The 21,928-nt window shown below is 35.9% G+C and overlaps 3 protein-coding genes, 1 long non-coding RNA gene and 2 pseudogenes across 4 annotated transcripts; 3 read left to right on the forward strand and 3 right to left on the reverse strand.

The window, feature by feature from the left end:
* Positions 1 to 1,460: 1,460 nt before the first annotated feature.
* Positions 1,461 to 3,977, forward strand: LOC125868983 (protein FLOWERING LOCUS D-like). Its single transcript, XM_049549537.1, has 2 exons — positions 1,461 to 3,066; positions 3,673 to 3,977. Exons 1-2 carry the CDS (start codon positions 1,461 to 1,463, stop codon positions 3,975 to 3,977), a joined length of 1,911 nt encoding a protein of 636 aa, XP_049405494.1.
* A 2,953-nt stretch (positions 3,978 to 6,930) lies between these two features.
* Positions 6,931 to 8,941, reverse strand: LOC125867992 (protein FLOWERING LOCUS D-like; annotated as a pseudogene).
* Positions 8,942 to 9,811: 870 nt separating this feature from the next.
* Positions 9,812 to 11,095, forward strand: LOC125869113 (uncharacterized). Its single transcript, XR_007446778.1, has 3 exons — positions 9,812 to 10,005; positions 10,453 to 10,779; positions 11,055 to 11,095. It is a non-coding gene; the product is annotated as an uncharacterized LOC125869113 (long non-coding RNA).
* A 1,782-nt stretch (positions 11,096 to 12,877) lies between these two features.
* On the reverse strand, positions 12,878 to 15,055 carry LOC125867976 (uncharacterized). Its single transcript, XM_049548568.1, has 3 exons — positions 15,004 to 15,055; positions 14,131 to 14,194; positions 12,878 to 13,750 (listed from the first exon to the last, which is right to left on the reverse strand). The coding sequence occupies exons 2-3, from the start codon at positions 14,136 to 14,138 to the stop codon at positions 13,114 to 13,116; spliced, it is 645 nt and encodes a 214-aa protein (XP_049404525.1). The 5' UTR covers positions 14,139 to 14,194; positions 15,004 to 15,055; the 3' UTR covers positions 12,878 to 13,113.
* A 353-nt stretch (positions 15,056 to 15,408) lies between these two features.
* LOC125867325 (uncharacterized) lies at positions 15,409 to 19,472 on the forward strand. Its single transcript, XM_049547779.1, has 8 exons — positions 15,409 to 15,635; positions 16,462 to 16,535; positions 17,035 to 17,076; positions 17,601 to 17,642; positions 17,807 to 17,890; positions 18,298 to 18,385; positions 19,007 to 19,104; positions 19,298 to 19,472. Exons 1-8 carry the CDS (start codon positions 15,452 to 15,454, stop codon positions 19,316 to 19,318), a joined length of 633 nt encoding a protein of 210 aa, XP_049403736.1. The 5' UTR covers positions 15,409 to 15,451; the 3' UTR covers positions 19,319 to 19,472.
* Positions 19,473 to 19,721: 249 nt separating this feature from the next.
* Positions 19,722 to 21,075, reverse strand: LOC125868166 (stemmadenine O-acetyltransferase-like; annotated as a pseudogene).
* Positions 21,076 to 21,928: the final 853 nt, after the last annotated feature.

Below are 21,928 nucleotides of genomic sequence, written 5' to 3' on the forward strand. Positions count from 1 at the left end.
TCAAAAATCAAAACATCCATCTTTCTTCTTTCATCTTTACTTCGTTACAACCAAGAAAAAAGTTTGAAACAATCCATAAAACCCAAATCCATCTTCTCCGATCATCCATTTTCATCTTCTCCGATCTTGTAACCATCTTCTTCGTTGCTATAACCGTAACAGAAAGCAGAAAAATCCACCTCCTCCATTTTCAAGAACCAAAACATCCATCTTTCTTCTTTCATCTCCACTTCGGTACAACCAAGAAAAAAACTTTGAAACAATCCATAAAACCCAAACCCATCTTCTTCGATCATCCATTTTCATCTTCTCCAATCCTGTCACCGTCTTCTCCGTTGCTAAAACCGTAACAGAAAGCAGAAAAATCTACCTCCTCCATTTTTAAGAACCAAAACATCCATCTTTCTCCTTTCATCTTCACTTCGTTACAACCAAGAAAAAAAGTTTGAAACAATCCATAAAACCCAAATCCATCTTCTCCGATCATCCATTTTCATCTTCTTCGATCCTGTCACCGTCTTTTCCGTTGCTAAAACCGTAACAGAAAGCAAAAAAATCCACCTCCTCCATTTTCAAGAACCAAAACATCCATCTTTCTCCTTTCATCTTTACTTCGTTACAACCAAGAAAACAAGTTTGAAACAATCCATAAAACCCAAACCCATTTTCTCCTATCATCCATTTTCATCTTCTCCGATCCTGTCACTGTCTTCTCCGTTGCTAAAACTGTAACAGAAAGCAGAAAAATCCACCTTCTCCATTTTCAAGAACCAAAACATCCATCTTTCTCCTTTCATCCTCACTTCGTTACAACCAAGAAAAAAACTTTGAAACAATCCATAAAACCCAAACCCATCTTCTTCGATCATCCATTTTCATCTTCTCCGATCCTGTCACCGTCTTCTCCGTTGCTAAAACCGTAACAGAAAGCAGAAAAATCTACCTCCTCCATTTTCAAGAACCAAAACATCCATCTTTCTCCTTTCATCTTCACTTCGTTACAACCAAGAAAAAAAGTTTGAAACAATCCATAAAACCCAAATCCATCTTCTCCGATCATCCATTTTCATCTTCTTCGATCCTGTCACCGTCTTTTCCGTTGCTAAAACCGTAACAGAAAGCAAAAATATCCACCTCCTCCATTTTCAAGAACCAAAACATCCATCTTTCTCCTTTCATCTTTACTTCGTTACAACCAAGAAAACAAGTTTGAAACAATCCATAAAACCCACACCATTTTCTCCTATCATCCATTTTCATCTTCTCCGATCCTGTCACCGTCATCTCCGTTGCTAAAACCGTAACAGAAAGCAGAAAAATCCATCAACAAAATCCCTGTCTAGTTCCTAATATATTTGTCTAACTCAAACTCTTGATTTCACTTCCAATTTCAGTTCAGTTCCAAATTCTAACCCTACCCCTAAATCCGGTTTGATCTTGAATCATTTCCATCTCCTGCCATGAATAGAAGAGGAGGTAGATCAGACAGTAAACAATCATTGGATCAGGTATCCAGTGGTTTTCTTAGTAATACCAATGAAGAACCGTCTGCATTGGTTTCTTCATCTTCTTCAGGTAAAGTTAGCAAAACTCTAGTGAAAAGTTCTGATTCTGCTAATAGAAATGTTGATTCTAAAGTGGTTAGAAGTAGGAAGTCAAAAAGGGAAATTGTTTCAGATGAGGCTATTTGTATAAACAAAGAGTCAAATTCTGAGGCTTTAGTTGCGTTAACGGCTGGATTTCCGTCTGACTCGTTAAAGGATGAAGAAATTGAAGCTGGGGTTGTTAGTGTAGTTGGCGGGATAGAACAGTGTAACTATATTTTAATTAGGAATCACATTATTACGAAATGGAGTGAAAATGTGTCGATTTGGCTGACGAAGGATATGTTTGTTGATGTAATACCTGAACGATGTAGTGGGTTATTAGATTCTGCATATAACTATTTGTTATCGTACGGGTATGTTAATTTTGGGGTGGCGTTGGCAATTAAGGACAAGATTCCAACTAGGCCAAGTAAGGGAAGAGTGATTGTTATTGGGGCAGGTCTTGCTGGGTTGGCGGCTGCAAGGCAACTGATGTTATTTGGATTTGAGGTAATTGTTTTAGAGGGACGAAAGCGTGCAGGTGGAAGGGTGTATACGAAAAAGATGGAAGGAGGGAATAAGGTAGCAACTGTTGACTTAGGAGGGAGTGTTTTGACAGGTACATTAGGGAATCCACTTGGTCTGTTGGCTCGACAGTTGTCGTATACACTTCATACGGTGAGAGACCAATGTCCACTCTATCGTGCTGACGGAAAGCCCGTAGACAAGTATTTGGATAAAAAAGTGGAGGCTGCTTATAATGAGCTTTTGGACAAGGCAAGCAAGGTCAGACAAGAATTATCTCCAGTTATTTCTCTGGGAGAGGCATTGGAGACTTTGCGAAAGGATTTTAGTGTTGCGATGAATGATGAGGAGATGAGCTTGTTTAATTGGCATCTAGCAAATCTGGAATATGCAAATGCAGGTTTGCTTTCACAGCTTTCTTTAGCATTTTGGGACCAAGATGACCCCTATGATATGGGAGGGGATCACTGCTTCTTGCCCGGTGGAAATGGAAGATTAGTTCATGCCCTGGCTGAAAATGTGCCTATTATTTTTGAAAAAACTGTGTATGCCATTCGTTATGGTAGAGATAGTGTGAAGGTGATTACTGCGGGCCAACTATTTGAGGGAGATATGGCATTGTGCACAGTTCCTCTCGGAGTTTTGAAGAGTGGTTCTATCACGTTCATTCCAGAGTTGCCTCAGCAAAAACTTGACACAATAAAAAGACTGGGGTTTGGACTGTTAAATAAGGTTGCATTGTTATTCCCGTATGTGTTTTGGGACTCCAATGTTGATACATTTGGTCATGTTGCTGATGATTCTAGTTGTCGGGGGGAATTCTTTCTGTTCTACAATTATGCAACAGTTGCTGGTGGGCCCTTATTGTTAGCTCTAGTCGCAGGAAAAGCTGCACACAAGTTTGAGAGAATGGCTCCTACTGATGCAGTAACAAAAGTTCTTCAAATTTTAAAAGGTAAATGTCAGGTTCAACATTAACTTTGCTTTCAATATACCAAAATAATATTTTTCTTTCTCTTGAATAGCATAGTATTTGGTGGCAGAGTAACGAGTAAAGAATAATAAACTCTGCGAGCAGTAAAATAAGAATGGACATGCTCGAGAAGTGAATTCATGTTATCTTGGTCTAGAGTTAAGCAGTTGTAAGAGTGTTAGAATCATGCCCATCTCGTATTCGTTGATTTCAGTTTGAAGCATGTACATATCGTCTTGTTTGAGAATTGAGATACTCTGGAATATGAAGTCGAGTTGTTTTTTAAAAGCAGATACACTGGATCTTGCTTTGTTTAACTTTCTGTCTCTTCTTAAAACAGGGAAACCTCTAGAGTAACATATTGAGAGAAGTGAGTAATCTGTTACTCTTTACCCCTTAAAGGACTCCTATAACATATTTCTTGTCTCAACTATGTACTTCAGAGTTAATTTCATCATCTATCGTTTTGATTTTTGCTGCTACGTATGCATATATATTTTAAAATGCATCGATTATATTAAAGATGAAACTTATGTTTCTTATGGTCATGAAGCTAATGTATTGATGAGATTTGGGCATTGTTACCAGGTATATATGAACCACAAGGAATTAACGTCCCAAAGCCCATCCAAATTGTATTTACAAGCTGGGGTAGTGATCCGTTCAGCTTTGGTTCCTACTCCAACGTTGCTGTGGGTGCATCAGGAGATGACTATGACATTTTAGCAGAAACTGTGGGCAAAGGAAGACTTTTCTTTGCTGGTGAGGCGACTACCAGGCGCTATCCAGCCACTATGCATGGAGCATTTCTCACTGGGCTTAGAGAAGCTGCAAAGATGGCCCACCATGCTAGTGTTAGAACATCGCATTTGCAGGTTGAGAAAAAAAAATGAGATAAGGTATACTTCAGATCTTTTTAAAAACATGTATAATGTTTATTTAGACACTGACAGTCAAGAACTTACTTTGACACAAAATATTATGTTGCTTTTAAATAATTGACCATTATCGTGTATGGTGTAGAATTAACCAATTTCTTTCTACAAACATCTTATTTCTTCATTCTATTTACTGATTGCTCATGTATAATTTAGTTTCTATTTATACCCGAGTTGTTTTATTAGCTCAGGAAATAGTTGTTCATTTCCCATTTGGATCAACTCTATCATTTTGCTATATCAACATTGTTTTCATGCTCATTTTATGCACTAAATGCTGAAATAAGATAACCAGATAGGCTAAATGCAAGCAACAAGACCAGTAAGTAGGGGTAAATTTAGTTGGTGTAATGTAATAATTGTGGGCTATATATCCTTTAGCAACAACAATAACAACAAACTTAGTGTAATCCCACAGGTGGAGTCCAAGGAGGGTAGAGTGTATACAAGTCTTATCTTTACCTTGAGAAGCTAGAGACGTTGTTTTAGATAGACCTTCAGCTGAACGAACAAAAGAAAAAGAGGCAACAATAACAAGAAAATAAGATAGCGAGATTAAATAATAACATGTAGTAATAGTAATCTGAAGATAGGGAAAAACAAGAAGAATAATGCTAATACTCTGAGAATGGGGAAGAAATATGCCCGCCTACTGCCTTCTATCCTCATCTTCGACCTCCACACCCTCCTATCAAGGACCACGTCCTCGGTGAGCTGAGGCTATGCAATATCCCTCCTAGTTACGTCACCCCCAATAATTCTTAGGCCTACTTTTACCCATCCTCAAGTCTATAGTGGCCAACCTTTCACACCTCATAACTAGGGCATCTGCACATCTTCTCCTTACATGACCGATCCATCTCAACTTCACTTCCGCATCTTGTCCTCCACGGGGGCCACTCCCGCCTTTTTCTGAATAACTTTATTTCTAATCTTATCTCTCATGATGTGCCCACACATAGGCTGTAGAAAAAGTTAACAAGCAAGCGCAAATTTAGCTTTTGATGTTATGTGCAAGTACTTGTGTCTATTACAAGCACATACTTAAAAGTAAAAGAACATAATAAAGGATATTTTTCTAGGCCCTAAAAGAGATTCAATAAGATTAAAAAATAACTATTAAGTAATTTTAAGCAAAAATATTTCGAAATCAATAAAGCTTTATATAATGAACAAGTGTGTTGAGCTCAATCTTTAAAAAAATTGTATTCTTAATTTTCAAAATGTGAGTTCAATTCAAATTGACAAGTATTTAAGAATAATATATTCAAAGGTATATGATTTTAAATATAAGTAGGTTTTCTCAAATAGCTAGGGTTGAAATGGACAATGATGCATTTGGGAGGAGACATTGTAACACAAGTTGTTGCTATAAAACTTATGAAAAGAACTTCACACTAATATTCATCTTGACAAAGTGATAGTATTGTTCAATCTTTTAATTTGTTTGATCTTCAACGATCAATCTTGCAATTTAAATTTGTTTTAAAAAAAGGTGTAATAGTTACAATAACAACAACAAACCTACTGTATTCCCACAAGGGAGGTCTGTGGACGGTAGTGTCTAACAAGACCTTACCCCTATTGGGGAGGTAGAGAGGTTATTTTCAGTAGACTCTTGGCACATGTATCGTGTAAATACAAAACAAAACATCAAAATTACTATCAAGCGTTCACGGATTTCTATGAGATGGTGTGTTGTCTCCTCACCGAGCTAGCTAAATAGGATAACCATTAATCATTCTTAATTTTTATACTTAGTAGATCAAACACATTTTAAGATAATATTAACGTGATTTTGTAAAAAAATATTTAATTTTTGGCAACATGGTACATGTGCTACGTGCATGCCCCGAGACTAAAAATGGGAACATAAAGTAAGATATTGCAAGTCCAAAAAGCTCTCCAAAAGTTGACCGACCATTTTACCGTTAAAAGTATAATTTATCCTTCCAAAACCAATGCATTAATTTTCTTAGTTACTCTTTAGAGATAAAGATATTGAAAAGTTATATTGACTGATACACTAATATAGACCACATTCATATGCAAAAGAGTTAAGATATTTGAAAGTATGAAATGTTTCACTAATAAAGACCACATTCATATGCCGCACTAAAAGGTCATTTGAATAGTCATTTCCTAAGGCTATATTTACCTATTAGAGTTAGAAAGATATTATGATATATAGTTGTTTTAACACCAACATCTTTTTGTTTAGCGCTAAAGGAAACTTGATATCTAACGTCTAGCTGGATTTTATTTCCTTGTTTAAAGCTCTACAAGGATTATATATAGATGAAGAATAACAGCACTACTGTGCATGATCATACCTTTAAATAATTACCTAGGAGAGCTAATCTTGTAATGCAGACTCATAACCTCTTTTATACTCCTTGATACTACTTTTAGCTACTTGCATAGTATAACTTTACCGTAAATTTACTGTCACTATAAACAAAAAAATGAATACAATAATTGTCTGTGATATGTATTACTAGATTTTGTATATCTTCATTAAAGGACAAATAATCCTCCCTTATTTGTCAATTCAAATTAGTTTCTGCATTTTCTTTTGTTTTTGGTTTTGGTTCTGTTTCATTGTTTACTTTTAAATATTTATGTCGTTTGCAGCTGTAGCATATAGGCTAACATTTCTTATATTTTGTGCTTAAAAGGTGTTGTAAAGTCGAGAGCAACCACTATCAAGTTAAAAATAGTCAGGTATGAGTCTTTCCCAACTTGTCTTTAGCTTCCTCTTTCCTATTTTTTTCCTTTAGTATGTCTTTACTTTTTTTGTTCAAAGTTTCACCTTCTTCATGGATCCCCTTTTTAACTTGTTTCTCAGGAAGGCTAAAAAATTTGGCAGAGGCAATGGAACCACTTTATCTGTTGGGGATATCAGAACTAATGTAATTGCCAGCTGCTTTAGCTCTACGCCTTTGGGCACTGGCAAGTAAGAAATTGACCCTTAAACTGGTTTGTGGTAAGGGATCTCACTTCCTCCAAGTTTGAATATTCTTGTAATGACGATATGGATCTATGCTTCCAGTCCTGAGAAAACTTCTTGCCTGAGCTTACCTTATCCGGAAGTACCACTTTTTTATCCAAATGCTAGTCTACAGGATTTCCATCAGCCTGAGAACTAGAATCATCAGCACCATGACCAAATATATCAACATTGGAGTCCCAAAACACATACGGGAATAACAATGCAACCTTATTTAACAGTCCAAACCCCAGTCTTTTTATTGTGTCAAGTTTTTGCTGAGGCAACTCTGGAATGAACGTGATAGAACCACTCTTCAAAACTCCGAGAGGAACTGTGCACAATGCCATATCTCCCTCAAATAATTGGTCCGTAGTAATCACCTTCACACTATCTCTACCATAACGAATGGCATACACAGTTTTTTCAAAAATAATAGGCACATTTTCAGCCAGGGCATGAACTAATCTTCAATTTCCAACGGGCAAGAAGCAGTGATCCCCTCCCATATCATAGGGGTCATCTTGGTCCCAAAATGCTAAGGAAAGCTGTGAAAGCAAACCTGCATTTGCATATTCCAAATTTGCCAGATGCCAATTAAACAAGCTCATCTCCTCATCATTCATCACAACACTAAAATGCTTTCGCAAAGTCTCCAATGCATCTCCAAGAGAAATAACTGGAGATAATTCTTGCCTGACCTTGCTTGCCTTGTTCAAAATTTCATTATAAGCAGCCTCCACTTTTTTATCCAAATACTCGTCTATGGGCTTTCCGCCAGCACGATAGAGTGGACTTTGGTCTCTCACCGTATGAAGTGTATACGACAAATGTCGAGCCAACATACCTAGTGGATTCCCTAATGTACCTGTCAAAACACTCCCTCCTAAGTCAGCAGCTGCTACCTTATTCCCTCCTTCCATCTTTTTCGTATACACCCTTCCACCTGCACGCTTTCGTCCCTCTAAAACAATTACCTCAAATCCAAACAACATCAGTTGCCTTGCAGCCGCCAACCCAGCAAGACCTGCCCCAATAACAATCACTCTTACCTTACTTGGCCTAGTTGGAATCTTGTCCTTAATTGCCAACGCCACCCCAAAATTAACATACACGTACGATAACTAGTTATATGCAGAATCTAAGAACCCACTACATCGTTCAGGTATTACATCAACAAACATATCCTTCGTCATCCAAATCGATACATTTTCACGCCATTTTGTAATAATGTGAGTCCTAATTAAAATATAGTTACACTGTTCTATCCCGCCAACTACACTAACAACCCCAACTTCAATTTCTTCATCCTTTAACGAGTCAGACGGAAATCCAGCCCTTAACGCAACTAAAGTCTCAGAATTTGACTCTTTGTTTATACAAATAGCCTCATCCGAAACAACTTCCTTTCTCGACTTCCTACTTCTAACCACTTTAGAATTAACATTTCTATTAGCAGAATCGGAACTTTTCACTTGGGTTTTGCTAACTTTACCTGAAGAAGATGAAGAAACCAATGCAGACTGTTCTTCATTGGTATTACCGAGAAAATCACTGGATACCTCATCTAAAGACAGTTTACTGCCTGATCTACCTCGTCTTCTATTCATGGCAGGAGATGGAAATAATTCAGGATCAAACCGGTTTTAGGGGTAGGTTTAGAATTTTAGAAGTGAATTAAAATCGGTAGTAAAATTTTTGGGTTCAAGCATTGGTGATAAGTTTGGGGTTGGTATCACTGGCTCTACTTCTACCCCTCTGAATCCTAATGTTGGAGGAATAATATTGGCTGATGGTAGCTCTTTGCATGCTTCAAATACTTTTGAAGATAGCACGGGTACATGCGCTTCGTCTTCCGGTGCAAATCATGGTGGTTGGTAAAAGACGATATTGTGGGAGCAGAAACTTTGTATTTCTTGGCTCTTCTATGGTAATTATCTTTATGCCATTTTTCCCTTTCCTCAATTAAATATTACAGCTTTTAAGCTTCTGTATAATATCTTTTGTATGATTGTGTTCTAATAGCCCGTCTTAAAAACCACCTAGATTTATGACAGTGTGATTACAGTTAACATAGATCTGATTATCGACCTTGATGTTGTGTCTTGCAGGTGATTGGAATCCGTTATAGGTGTCTATCAACTCTTTTGCTTATTGTGTGCAGGCACTGTACAAAATGTATTTGAGCAGCTCTTTCGTTAGCTTAAGAGGAAAGAGTTATGTACTGTACTATTGTGTGCTATTGTGCATGTATTGTCATGAGAAAGATTTCACTATTGCAGAGGAAAGAGTTATGTACTGTACTATTGTGTGCTATTGTGCATGTATTGTCATGAGAAAGATTTCACTATTGCTAGCAGAGTAACAGGTGAAAAAGTGTCTTTTACATAAGTAAGCAATTTGAAAATTTTGACNTTACAGTTAACATAGATCTGATTATCGACCTTGATGTTGTGTCTTGCAGGTGATTGGAATCCGTTATAGGTGTCTATCAACTCTTTTGCTTATTGTGTGCAGGCACTGTACAAAATGTATTTGAGCAGCTCTTTCGTTAGCTTAAGAGGAAAGAATTATGTACTGTACTATTGTGCATGTATTGTCATGAGAAAGATTTCACTATTGATAGTAGAGTAACAGGTGAAAAAGCGTCTTTTACATAAGTAAGCAATTTGAAAATTTTGATTCTCTTGATCTTTTCTCCATTGAATTGAATGTGTTGTAACACCTCATGATCTACACTACTAACTTATTAGAGATCTTTTTGTCTCAGATGTACTCGAGCAGTTGCATTAGGCCAAGTACTTGTGCAGGTTCAGATTTTCTTGGTCTATTTCCATGCATTTCTCAGATGATAGAAGCTTCAGTCCTCTGTTTGATTGCTTCCATATCAGGCTTGAACATTCTGCTCAACTGCTCAAGATGAGGGAGAACTTTCTGCCTCTGCATAACGTCTATCTTTGCCGATATCTTCAAAGGGATCTTTATCCTCATTGTGTAAGTGAACTTGAAGTTGTACTCAGAATGATCGGTTGAACAAACATTTATGTTGCTGGGATCTTTAGTCTATCTAAAAGCATTAAACTATCACAGAACAACAGCTTGTCAAGTTCCTTCAATCTGTTGAATAGTTTTAAGGTCAAAATTCTCATAGATGAATACATCGATGTTAATTTAGTGCTATTAGCGCCCGTGTTTTGTAAAATACAGTGAGATTTTTGTTAATGCTAACTGAAATTGTGCAGATATAGTATATAATTCTCACTGTATGTGTGATCAACTGTACATGTATGTATGTGTTTTCATCGCTGAAGCTGGATTAACTGTATGTGTATGTATGTGTTTTGAAAGCAAAAGTTGGATGTATGTGGAAACTGTACCTAAGTAGCGTCGATTTTTCAGTGCCATTTCTTAATCAACTAAGTTACTATTTTTTGCCTGCAGTGAATGCTCACAAATCCATGTTGCTCAAAATGGTCATGAGATTCAGGATTGCAACCAACAAGTCACAGAAGCCTCCACTCCTGGAAGAAGGGATCGATTGATGATGTGGTAATTCCTATCGAGTCATTCCATATGTATGATCCTTTTGGGATGCTCATTAAGCATGAAACAGAATTCCAGCAGTTGTAGAACTTTGCATTCAAGCTGATAGTGGATGAGCTGTTTCCCCCTAATTATGTGTGGCATGTTCAAGATCCAAAAGGACCATGGGAAGGTGATGATGAAGTGAAAGTAGATGATCTCAATAAAGCGATATTTAATTCTAAGGTTTGTCTTGTGCCGCTAGTTGTATAACTATTAGCGCTGTGTTTTTGTAAAATGCAATGAGATTTTTGTTAATGCTAACTGAAATCGTGAAGTTACAGTATTTAATTCTATCTGTATGTGTGATCCAACTGTATTTGTATGTATGTGTTTTGAAAGCAGAAGTTGGATGTTTCTGAAAACATTCAATAACTGTCTGTGTGACCAACTGTATCTAAGTAGCGTTGATTTTCCAGTGCCATTTCTTGGTCAACTAAGTTACTATTTTTTGCCTGCAGTGAATGCTCACAAATCCATATTGCTCAAAATGGTCATGAGACATCGGTTGGGGAATGGACTGATGGTCTCCTTATATGGACTTGGGCAATCCTCCCCTCATGAGCTAGCTTTTGGGGTTGAGTTAGGCCCATGTGCCATATCTTTACAGCAACCAACAATAGTCGCAGAAGCTTCCACTCCTGGAAGAAGGGATCGATGGGTGATGTGCTTATTCCTATCGAGTCATACCATATGCATGATCTTTCTGGCACGCGTATTAAGCATGAGCCAGAATTCCAGCAGACGTAGAACTTTGCATTCAAGCTGACAGTGGATGAGGTATTTCCCCCTAATTATGTGTGGCATGTTCAAGATTTAAAAGGACCCCCATTGAGGAGTGCACTGAAGAGGTTCCATGGGAAGGTGATGATGAAGTGAAAGTAGATGATCTCAATAAAGCGATATTTAATTCTAAGGTTTGTCTTGTACCCCTAGTTGTATAACTAATTACTGCTCTCTTTCTGTTTTAACTTGTAAATAGCAATAGTAATCTTTAGATAGTTATTTCTGTTCTCACTTAAAGCAACTTTTTTTAGTTTCTCACTTCCTGTTACCTTGACGTAAGATGAGATATGGTTCATTTTTGGATCTGTACTTGAAGCTATTTAGAATTTTCATCCCTTATATAAAATACAATGTCTTCAACATTTGCAGGTTTCTTGGGCCTAACAGCATAAGTTCTCTATGCTCTCACCAACTTCCAACTGCCTACTTCCGCAAACTTCAAAGACTGACAGTATCAGATTGTGGAAAATTGATGTCTCCATCAGTGGCCAGAGGTGCTTTGAATCTCCGAATACTAAAGATAGATGATTGTCAATCAATGGAAGAAGTGATCACAAAAGAGGAAGAACAAGGAGAAGGAATCTTTCTGACAAATGATGCTCTTGAACTTCCCTTTCTCAGGGAAGTGTTGATTGATGACTTCCCTGAAATGAAGACGTTTGTCCAACAGGGGATATTTGTGAGTACACCGAGTCTCAAATGGGTGAACTATGATGATAAGGTGAAAGTAGATGATCTGAATAAATGGACACAACAGAGGTTCACTTCTCAGGTTTGTCTTGTATAACTAATCAACTCTAGTGCTCTCTTTCCGTCTTAACTTAATAGTAATATTCAGATACTTATTTATGTTTTTCAATTGAAGCAACTTCCTTGTACAATATTTTCAATTCGAAATCTGAAGCATCACTAATCTCTGCACCCAGGAGCAAAAAGCTAGTCAAGGCACTACCGATGGTGAGGTGTTTGATTCCAGAAAATTGCAAGAGGATGAGGTCATGGCAGCTTTGAAGTCTGTATGCAGGCTGGTGCTCAAATACCTCACAAGTATAAGCCTAGCCTATGATGAAGCTAGACATTGTGCTCCCTGAAAATGAATAGAGTTGCCTAGTCGCGTAAGGTTCCTTGAGTATAAGCCTATGATGAGGTTAGACATTGTGCTCCTTGACAGTGAAGAGAGTCGCGTAAGGTTCCTCAAGTATAAGCCTGTGATGAGGCTAGACATTGTTCTCCCTGAAAGTGAAGAGAGTTGTCTAGTCGCGTAAGGTTCCTTTACTAGCTGTTCTACATAGCTTAACGTACACTGTGTTTGTGTTATAAAGATGTAGGGAAGTCTGTAAATGTAGCTTTCATTATATTGTTCATTGAGTGACTAACTATTGAGGCTGCAGTCTTTGTTTTGCCTCTGTAATGTGAGGATCAGGGCACCCATTTCAACTATTTGTTATTTTAGAAGTTCAATACAATCATTATATTGTTAGATTGAAGCTTTCTCTTTCCTTCTCCTTTGAACACGTATGATAATCTCTCGTTTCTACGTTTCATGTTCTAGTACAAAGATCCATCAAACATGGTACATGTAAAATCGCGTCCAAACAAAAAGAATTGTTTCAAGTTCAAAGATACATCAAGCTTGCTTCTCAAGACAAAATTCGATCATGGGACATGGTTTCATTTACCTACACACACACGTCTTGTAGAACATCATCAGTTTGGCTTGAGAACAGCAACGTTTCATCGTTGTTGACCTCTGGTGCAAGAGCTGTCATCTGCTGCTAACGTCGTGTCATCATTAGAACAGGTCACAGATGGCTCATCATTCTTGGATGGTTTAGATTCTATGGAATCCATCTGAGGCCATTTGAAGCTACTAGCTTTTTCTTTTGCTGACTTGAAAACATTTGAAATATAATCATCATTCCTCTCAACATCTTGTTCTGGACCTGTTTTTCGACCCCAAGTAGCAGGATTCCACGAGATAGTTCTTCCTATACGAAAACTTGAACTTGGTCTTCTTATAGATCCATTTCTCAGCTGCTTCTCAGACACAACAGATAGAGAATGTCTGAGATTTTTCATCATTTCGTTAGCAATTGAGAATCCACACTCTTTCATTGACCTGACCATGACGATAGAATCCTCTGAATCTGCTGTGTGCAAAGTCACTTCACGAGATTTTCCCTCAATTTTGCTAGTGAGATTGATGAGGTTTGGCACTGCAGTGTGGGTATGCTGTTGAACATAGAAAAGCCCCGCTGAGGGCTCGTTTGCAATGAACTTTATCATGTCCATCAATGACTCGGTTATCTCTACAAAGCCATCCACTGTGGAAAACACATGCATTTTCTTGATCGCGAAATGTTCTTCATCACTGGTAGTGTGAGAAAACAATTAGACAGAATAAACTATTCAAAAGTTCTAAAATCGAAAATCTCTTCTATATAAAACTTGCAGGTATTTGATCGAATAACTTTAACGTTACTCCTGTTGAACGACTGCAGTTCTATCAATGCCAGTAGGCAGTTCATGCAGACAAGTATAAGTTGAACTTACAATAAACAAAGCAAATTAGTTTAAAAACTCAGCCTTCTGAGGAAAATATTGACACATACACATATGACATCCATCATCTCCATGTTTGACAAACAATCGACTTAAATACAAATTACAACATACCCAGTGTAATCCCACAAGAATCGAAAGTAAATACATTATGTACAATCCATTGTCTGCAATGCATTAAACATGTACCTGAACATATATCATGTCCACAGATAGCAAATTTGAAGTTGATACACAGTGTCAAATGCACAGTCTGAAAAAACAAATATGCAGCCATTAGTTGCAATTGTTATTTCTTTCAAATAGACAGCAAATAATAAATTGCAGATATCACATGACTCTGTCATCCAGGCATAGGGATCACAAAGTTGTATTTGTATAAATAATTTATTCAGAATCCAGTTAACTGCGCATAAACTCAAGATTCTCAATCCGTCCCAAGTGCACCTCTTAATACAAAGCCACTAAAAGGTTACTTTCAATATCCTATATGTTTGCATAATCTTTTTTCATAATACATGTAAACTTAGCGAAATGACCTATAACTTAGAAATGAATGAACAAGAACGAAAGGGAAACGGTCCAAATTTGCTCATCTATCGTGCAAAAAGGATCAATTTTACTCTTCGTACAAAACTAATCATATGTTACTAAAGTGACTCATATACACCCCTTCTCCCCCGTTAAGGCTTTCCAAGGTGGACGCCCAATCACATGTGCCACTGACATTTTCGCAAGATGGACACCACGTGGCATGCCACCTCACTACCCCACTCCCATCCCACAACACCACAGCCTATAGATTGAAAATGTTGAAGAAAAAAAAAATTACATACGAAATCAAGAAACCTCAATTTCCCCAAAAATCCAAGGTATTCAACAAAGTTCAGTGAGTAAATGTAAATATCCACCAAGAAACAAGAACCCAATTTCTCAAAATCAAATCGTTAGCTCATTATCTCTATTAATGATGCTATTAAACAAAAAAATTAACATAATCAAAACTTACCCTTTTCCCTAAACTCTTCATTATTATGAAAAAAGATGAAATCTTTTACTTACAGAGATCAAACTAGAAAAGAAAAGTATCAAATTTAGCAACCATCTTCAGATTGTGAGCTGATTTGAAGCTTTCTTCTGTATTTTGCATGATTTTTTTTTTTAAAAATAGAATCAGTATTTTAGTCAGTACCTTTTTTTGGGCTGATTTGCTTACTCTGTAACCATCAACTTTTTAGGAGAAAAAAACACAAATTACCCTAAAATTTATTTCTTATTTCACTAATAGTAATATTATTGAATATTTGTATTATTCACCACAATTTTTTTTATTAACTCATTTATTATTGATGTATAAAATTGGTTATATTGCAATTGTTTGTTACAGAAAAATTGACCCCGCCTCCCCCCACCTCAAAAAAAGGACAGTAAACAGATAATGTTCTCAAGTGTAAATAGTGTACTATTATTTGTATTAAGCAAAAATATAGATAGAGGAAAAGGATAAGTGATGGCTTTTTCTTCTTCAATCAGCTTAAGTTATGGAAAGTTCTGTTCTGGATTTCACTATAATAAGCAACCAATTTTATCAAAATATTTCAAGAATTCACATATCTCCGCCTTTTCCTCCACCCAAAATGGACACCATTTGAAGCTTAAGGTACAATATCCCAGAGCATCTTTTGATAGTGAAGGTTTGTTCTTGTTAAAATTCCACTTTTTTAATGTTAAAAATTTGATCTTTATTTAGTTCTTCATGTTTAAGAGTTCAAGATTGTGGCTTTATAAGATAAATGAATAATGGGGTTCTACTTTTTTGTTGTCTTTACTTAGATTTCTTGTACTTTTGTTCCTCAGAAATTTACCCCTTTTGTGTTTCTACTTGAGATTTTGTTTGTAATTTGGTTAAAGAATTGATCTTTATTGATTTGGTTCTTCATGTTTAAAAGTGCAAGATTGTGGCTTGTACTTCGATTATCGTATTGTTTTAATGTAGTTATGTTTTACTTCTTTTATTGGATTGCTTTGGTAATTGACAAGACAATATGCATGGAAAGAGAGTTAAGGTTTGCTAAGATCCTCAGTCCTAGTAAACTTGAATTATCTATAAGAATCTATGTTTTTTTACTCATTCCGTTTCAATTTGTTTGTCTGATTTTGACTTGGCACCGAATTTAACAAAGTTATGAAGACTATTGAATTTTGTGGTCCTAAATTAAAGATATGTACTGAAATACCCTTCAATCTTGGTGTTCTTAATTAAACATGTCATGTGGAAAGTTAAAATTAAAGAATTGCCAAAAAGTAAGGAGGCATTCTTTTCGAAATGGAAGACCAACAGATTGAAATGGAGGGACTAACATGTTTTTATCATTCTTGATGATATTTTCTATCATTAACTTTGTAGATGAGGTTGTGAAGCCACTGTTCATTTGAACCATTTTTGCCTATTAGGCATCTGATTTGTTTTTCATGCAATTTCTACTGATCAGTTCGTTCTTCGCGATGCCCCTCTTGCAGGCCTTCCCTCTGAGATTACTGAAGATTCTAAGTTTGTATCTATAAACGCCGAAGACCCAAAATATGGTCCACCTGTAAGTTCTGGTTAGTTATTTTACAGTAGCATCAGTCATTTTATTCCTGTATTCATTTTGGTTGCTCAATGTGGGAACTACTATGAAGCGTAATGAACGATTCCTTCTGTATTTTAACCATTTTGCTAAATACACATACATGGACAGAGTAGAGATGGCATATGTAATATTGTTACTTGAAATGTTAGAGAATTCAAATTTTCCGGCATTTCTGAAGGAGCTGAAATTTTCGAGATTTTGTGACTCGTAAGATGTATTAAAAGTAATTCTTGATTTGGTTAAGAAGTTACGGGAAAGGGAAGGATATCTTCTTTTAACGACTTTATACAATGTTGTATGACAGTCAATACCAGATAATGGCGGTTTTTGGATGGCCTTCAAATGTTTTCTTTTCAAGCTAAAAGATTCTTGAAAGATTAGCACACATTGGGTGTTTTTTTCTTGTATACTTAGCTCGATTGTTTATCTTAAATGAAAGCCTCAATGACCCATTTTACAGGCTTTGTTGTTGCTGGGCTTTGAAGTGGACGAAGCAGCAAAGGTAATTTCTAGACTGATTACCTTTTACATGTTCATGTTTGGCTGTGCTGAGAGTTTTGTGTGTTAAACATTACTCACCATTGGTGAATCGGTGTCTCAGATGAAACTCGGAAAGGAACAAGAATCCTCTTAATGCTATATATCTTAGTATGGGGATAAGAAGGTAAAACAAATAGAGTAACCATATCTGATAGATAGCAGTAATTTTGATGTTAGTGAAACATGCTCCTTGGAATATAAACATAAAACAATAGAGAAAAGGCATAATACATAGATAGACACCTTAACTTGGCCTCAGCTCTAGACACCTCAACTCGTCATCATTGTGTCCGTTGAACACTCCAACGTACAAAATAATCATCTAGACACCTTCAAAATTTGTGTGTCATGCTAGTGTCGGTTGTCCACGAGACACAGTGGGGACGAGTTGGGGTGTCTAGATGTGAATTTTCAAAGTTGGAGTGTTTAGTTACGAGTTATACCTTTGCATCGATAACTGATCCCTCTACGTTTATCTTGTTGCAGATACAACAGCTTTTGAAGGAGATGAATGGTGAATTCCTACAGGTAAAGTTCACTAGACTTCTCCACTGCTAGCGAGTTGATGGTATTATCTGAAGGCAGAGAGCCTGTATAATTAAACTATTTGCTTTTCTGTACTAAGTTTGTCGTTCTCTTTCACACTAAGCGTCATTTTCTTGAAGTTACATCTAATACAACATATGCTGCAGGTCATCTTTTGTACCGAAGACATGATTTCTCGCTCACTTTGGGAAGCAGTGAACACAAAACAGACCAATTTAGAAGCTTCAAAGGTCAGATAACAGAACTATCTCTGCGCTTCTGCACACACAAGACTGTTGGTGCACCTACATTAGATCCAACTTTTTTTCTAAGAGTCTGTTTAGTCCCCTTAGAGATTCGTATGTCAGTAGAAAATGTAGAGAAACCTTTGGTGTTAGAGAACCAAAAGTATTGTCATATTAAAACGAAACAGTACCAAATGGAACGAAATAGATATTGAGGATCATATAAGCAACTCCAACTAACATGGAATTTGTTGTTGCCCTCCCTTGTTGTTTTAATATATGCCTATCCGTGTGTTTTACACTTCTACTCAGTCAATTAAATGTTAATGAAGTGTCGTAAGCATCGCGGAATTGCTTGTCTAAACGACAAACTCATCGTAAATTACTCTAATGTGGAGGTATCATTTATGCAGATTGCTAAACAGCTTCCGCGAATTTGCTTCCTGTCTGGCCTTACTGGAGAGGAGATGATGATGTTTCTTGACGCATTTGAAGAAAGTGGTAAATAACTTTTTGATATTCTGCATTCACAGCCAAAGATCTTTATCTTTTTGTCTGTGTTCATAGCCGAAGATCGTAAAATTAACGAAAAGATTATGTCTGAACAGAGAAAACTCATTAAAAACAGAGAAATACAGGATTATCTTGAGATCTTAGTAGGAAAAACAGATCATCATAAAACTTTTATTAGTAAAACACATGAATATTAGAATGTTCTCTTTGTTCAACAGAGACGGAGTCAGGATTTGAAGTTTATGTGTTCGGGATTCTAGTCCGTTTAAGTTATTGATTCTAAATTAATAGTTAATACATGTTCATTACATTTCTTAAGACAAATATAAGATTTGGATCAAAGCTACATCGATCTCTTTCGTAATCTTCTTTCCATAGCAATGATAAACAAGGCATTAAACTGATTATGAACTTTTTTTCAGTTCAATGTGGCCTGTGATATCAATGATCTTCTACATGGTCATACTCGTTGACCATTGTACTTTTGAAATTATGAGTTCAGAATTCAGTATTTTTTGAAAATTTAATGTTTTTTCACATATATATCTATATCTATGTTTTGTGTCGAAAATACTGGATTCAGTTGAACACATACATAACTATGTGCAGGACTTGAAGACCCCGTCTTTGCTGCTCTTGTTCCAAACAGCGCGGAAAAGCCATTACAAGAATTAATCGATGAGATTATGGGTGATCATGAACTACTAGTAAGCTTAGTTCACTTCCTTTTGCCAATACATACTACAATTAAACATGCATTACCTACGAAATTTTGTTGTTTAGCTACAAAAAATTACGTTACTCACGTCTAACTAAATCCAATTCGTTGTTATTTCTAGAAGTATATATAATATCAACAGGTTTTTCATCATGGCTGATATTTTCTTTATATTTTTGCAGTCTGCCAAAAATTCAAGCTAGAGGAAAAAAAATATGTTCTACAAATTTTGATGTTAAATATTGCAATCCTTCAAAGTGAATGTAGGATTTTTCTATTTTTTATAATTGCACTGCCATTAATTTTTTTTATAAATCTTGTTATTTCATTTTTTACACCATCAATATATATAGTTGGTTCATCTATTATACATTGTCAATGCATAGGAGATGTTTGCGTCTATTAAACTAATATACTCACATAATATTTGCGCAAATCTTTAAAGTAATTTTATTCAAAATAGAATGTGGAATAACAATACATATATATTGACAGCAAATAATTATGAACACATTATTATTATTATTATTTGCATAAGATCGATCGAGCTCATACATTATTATTGACTATATGAATAATCTTAGCATAACCTTATTGGTTCTATATTTAGTGGACACTAGGATTTGAAGATGCATATGTTAGAAATTCCTCATCTTTCTCCAACTCAAGCATTTCCTCATTGTTTCTAAGAATCCAAGCTTCAATTCCATCATTTCTATACATTTTCCACAAGAATAATTTGTTGTTTATTCAATGAGCTAATAGGTTCAATAAAGGGAGCAATAAAAATAGGTTTTCCCCATCCAAAATCAACATCATAAAGTCCAAAATTGCACCAACTTGAGAACTTATAAGTATCTAATTGTGGCAATAAACTCCCAACTTGTGTTGCCATATCCACAATACAATCAAGTGCATCATCTCCTTGTAAAGCCTTCAAGTTTTCACTATTCATATTCTCAAACATCTCTCCCACTATTCCAAACAAATGAGGCAAATCCAATTCGTCATCATCACTCATATCTATAACTTCACTAGTTGCTATAAAGACTAAATTCCCAAATGCATTAAGCAATTTTGGGTCAATTCTTGATCTCAAGTTCACAACATGTGCCACCATGATTGGACTTGAGCTAACTCCCTTTGTTGTTCTTGTTGCTAAAATCAAGTGCTTCCAAATGAAAGTAGTCAATGCCTCGATCGACTTGGATTAGGTACATTTTCACTAGACACTTTCATCTTAATGGCTTCAATTGCTTTGGCATTGAACACGAATCTCCTAACGAGAGACTTTTCCTCGTAGAAAAATATCATTTTATTGGTTTCCAAAAACTCTTGAGGAAGATTTTGAGGTGGAAATAGTAGTGATGATGATGTGAAATCAAGAGACGCGATATCATCATTATGAAAATCACCACGTGCAATCTTAGCCCACGTGTTGAAAAATTTGCTCATGGTATCTCCATCTAAGAGTCTATGAAACAAGACTCCACCAATCGCGACTCCACCACAATCAAACCTAGTTACTTGTATAGAAACTAGGGTTTCAAGAGTTTGAACATAGTTCATTTTGCTACCCATGCTTGCATGTTGTGGAAGGAAGTTAATGAGTTGTGAGAGATCAAGATCTCGAATAAACTCATCCATACAAACATTATCCTTTACACAAGCCTCCATGTAAAGAACTCCGTTATCATTACATTTCACAAAAGTTGAATCATCTTCTGAGCTGAGTTCGCCAGCAAGTGGATAGAATAGGGTTAGGGTTTCAGAGAGGGATTTCTTGAGACGATTATCTACAATATTGTTGTTGTTTTTGTAAAAGAAGATAGGTGTTATGCAAATTCCAAGTGCAAGTTGATCAAAAAGACATAATTTGTGATTTTTAGGTGTGGAGGTGTTGGTGTTGATGGTTTCACTTTTTCCTTAGAGAGGATAATGATTTCCATATTGCTAATATTAGTTAGTTTCTAATTCTACCTTGTGATAAGCTTAGCTTTATTAATATATAATTAGAATTTAGAAGGAATATTATTATGAAAATGTCTACTTTCAATAAATTTATGTGTGCTAGTTTAGTACACGTTTACTTATAAATGTTTTATTGAACATTAATTATATTGTGAGCTGATTTTTCTAGAAATAGTTAAATTACGGCACAACATGTATGATAGCTATCATTAGAGAGTGGATACTATACTCACTACTAAATCTAGAAGTCATATATACATGTTTCTATAATTCATGCATGTAATATAAGTAGTACGCAATTTTTTTGGTGATATGGATTTTAAAAATATTTTTGTTTAATTTTATAGTATCCTCAGTAATGACCTTCCGTAACAATATGTATGGCCTCATCATGATCCATGACACGTTTTTAGTGTTTAGGGGTCAAATAACAGGAATTATAGGTGATTTTCTCAATTTTCCGTGAATGTACATAAACTTTTTTTGGAAACATTTTTGCAAAAGCTTTACTATATACTATGTAATGACCTGAGGTAACAATACATATGACCGCACCATGATTTAGGCAATGTTTTTAGCATTTAGGGACCAAACAATAGAAATTGGGCAATTCTCTCAGTTTTTCGTGTGTGTTATAGTACATAAATTTTTTGGTGATATGAATTTTGGGAAGATTTTTGCAAAATCATTACAGGACCCTCCATAATGATCTGAGGTAACAATACGTATATCCTCACCATGATCATGTCACATTTTTAGCATTTAGGGGCCACACAATAGTAATTGGGCGAATTTTCTTAGTTTTTTGTGTGTGTTAGTACATGAATTTTTTTTTATCATAT

The sequence above is a fragment of the Solanum stenotomum genome, chromosome 6, assembly GCF_019186545.1.
Source record: "Solanum stenotomum isolate F172 chromosome 6, ASM1918654v1, whole genome shotgun sequence".
NCBI lineage: Eukaryota > Viridiplantae > Streptophyta > Magnoliopsida > Solanales > Solanaceae > Solanum > Solanum stenotomum.

Bases quoted from the DNA above. Each gene is read 5' to 3' on its own strand.
- LOC125868983 (XM_049549537.1), top strand. From the start codon at position 1,461: ATGAATAGAAGAGGAGGTAGATCAGACAGTAAACAATCATTGGATCAG. The intron at 3,067-3,672 runs GTAAATGTCAGG...CATTGTTACCAG, and splicing joins AGTTCTTCAAATTTTAAAAG to GTATATATGAACCACAAGGA.
- LOC125867325 (XM_049547779.1), top strand. From the start codon at position 15,452: ATGGCTTTTTCTTCTTCAATCAGCTTAAGTTATGGAAAGTTCTGTTCT. The intron at 18,386-19,006 runs GTAAATAACTTT...AACTATGTGCAG, and splicing joins TGACGCATTTGAAGAAAGTG to GACTTGAAGACCCCGTCTTT. The intron at 19,105-19,297 runs GTAAGCTTAGTT...ATATTTTTGCAG, and splicing joins TGGGTGATCATGAACTACTA to TCTGCCAAAAATTCAAGCTA.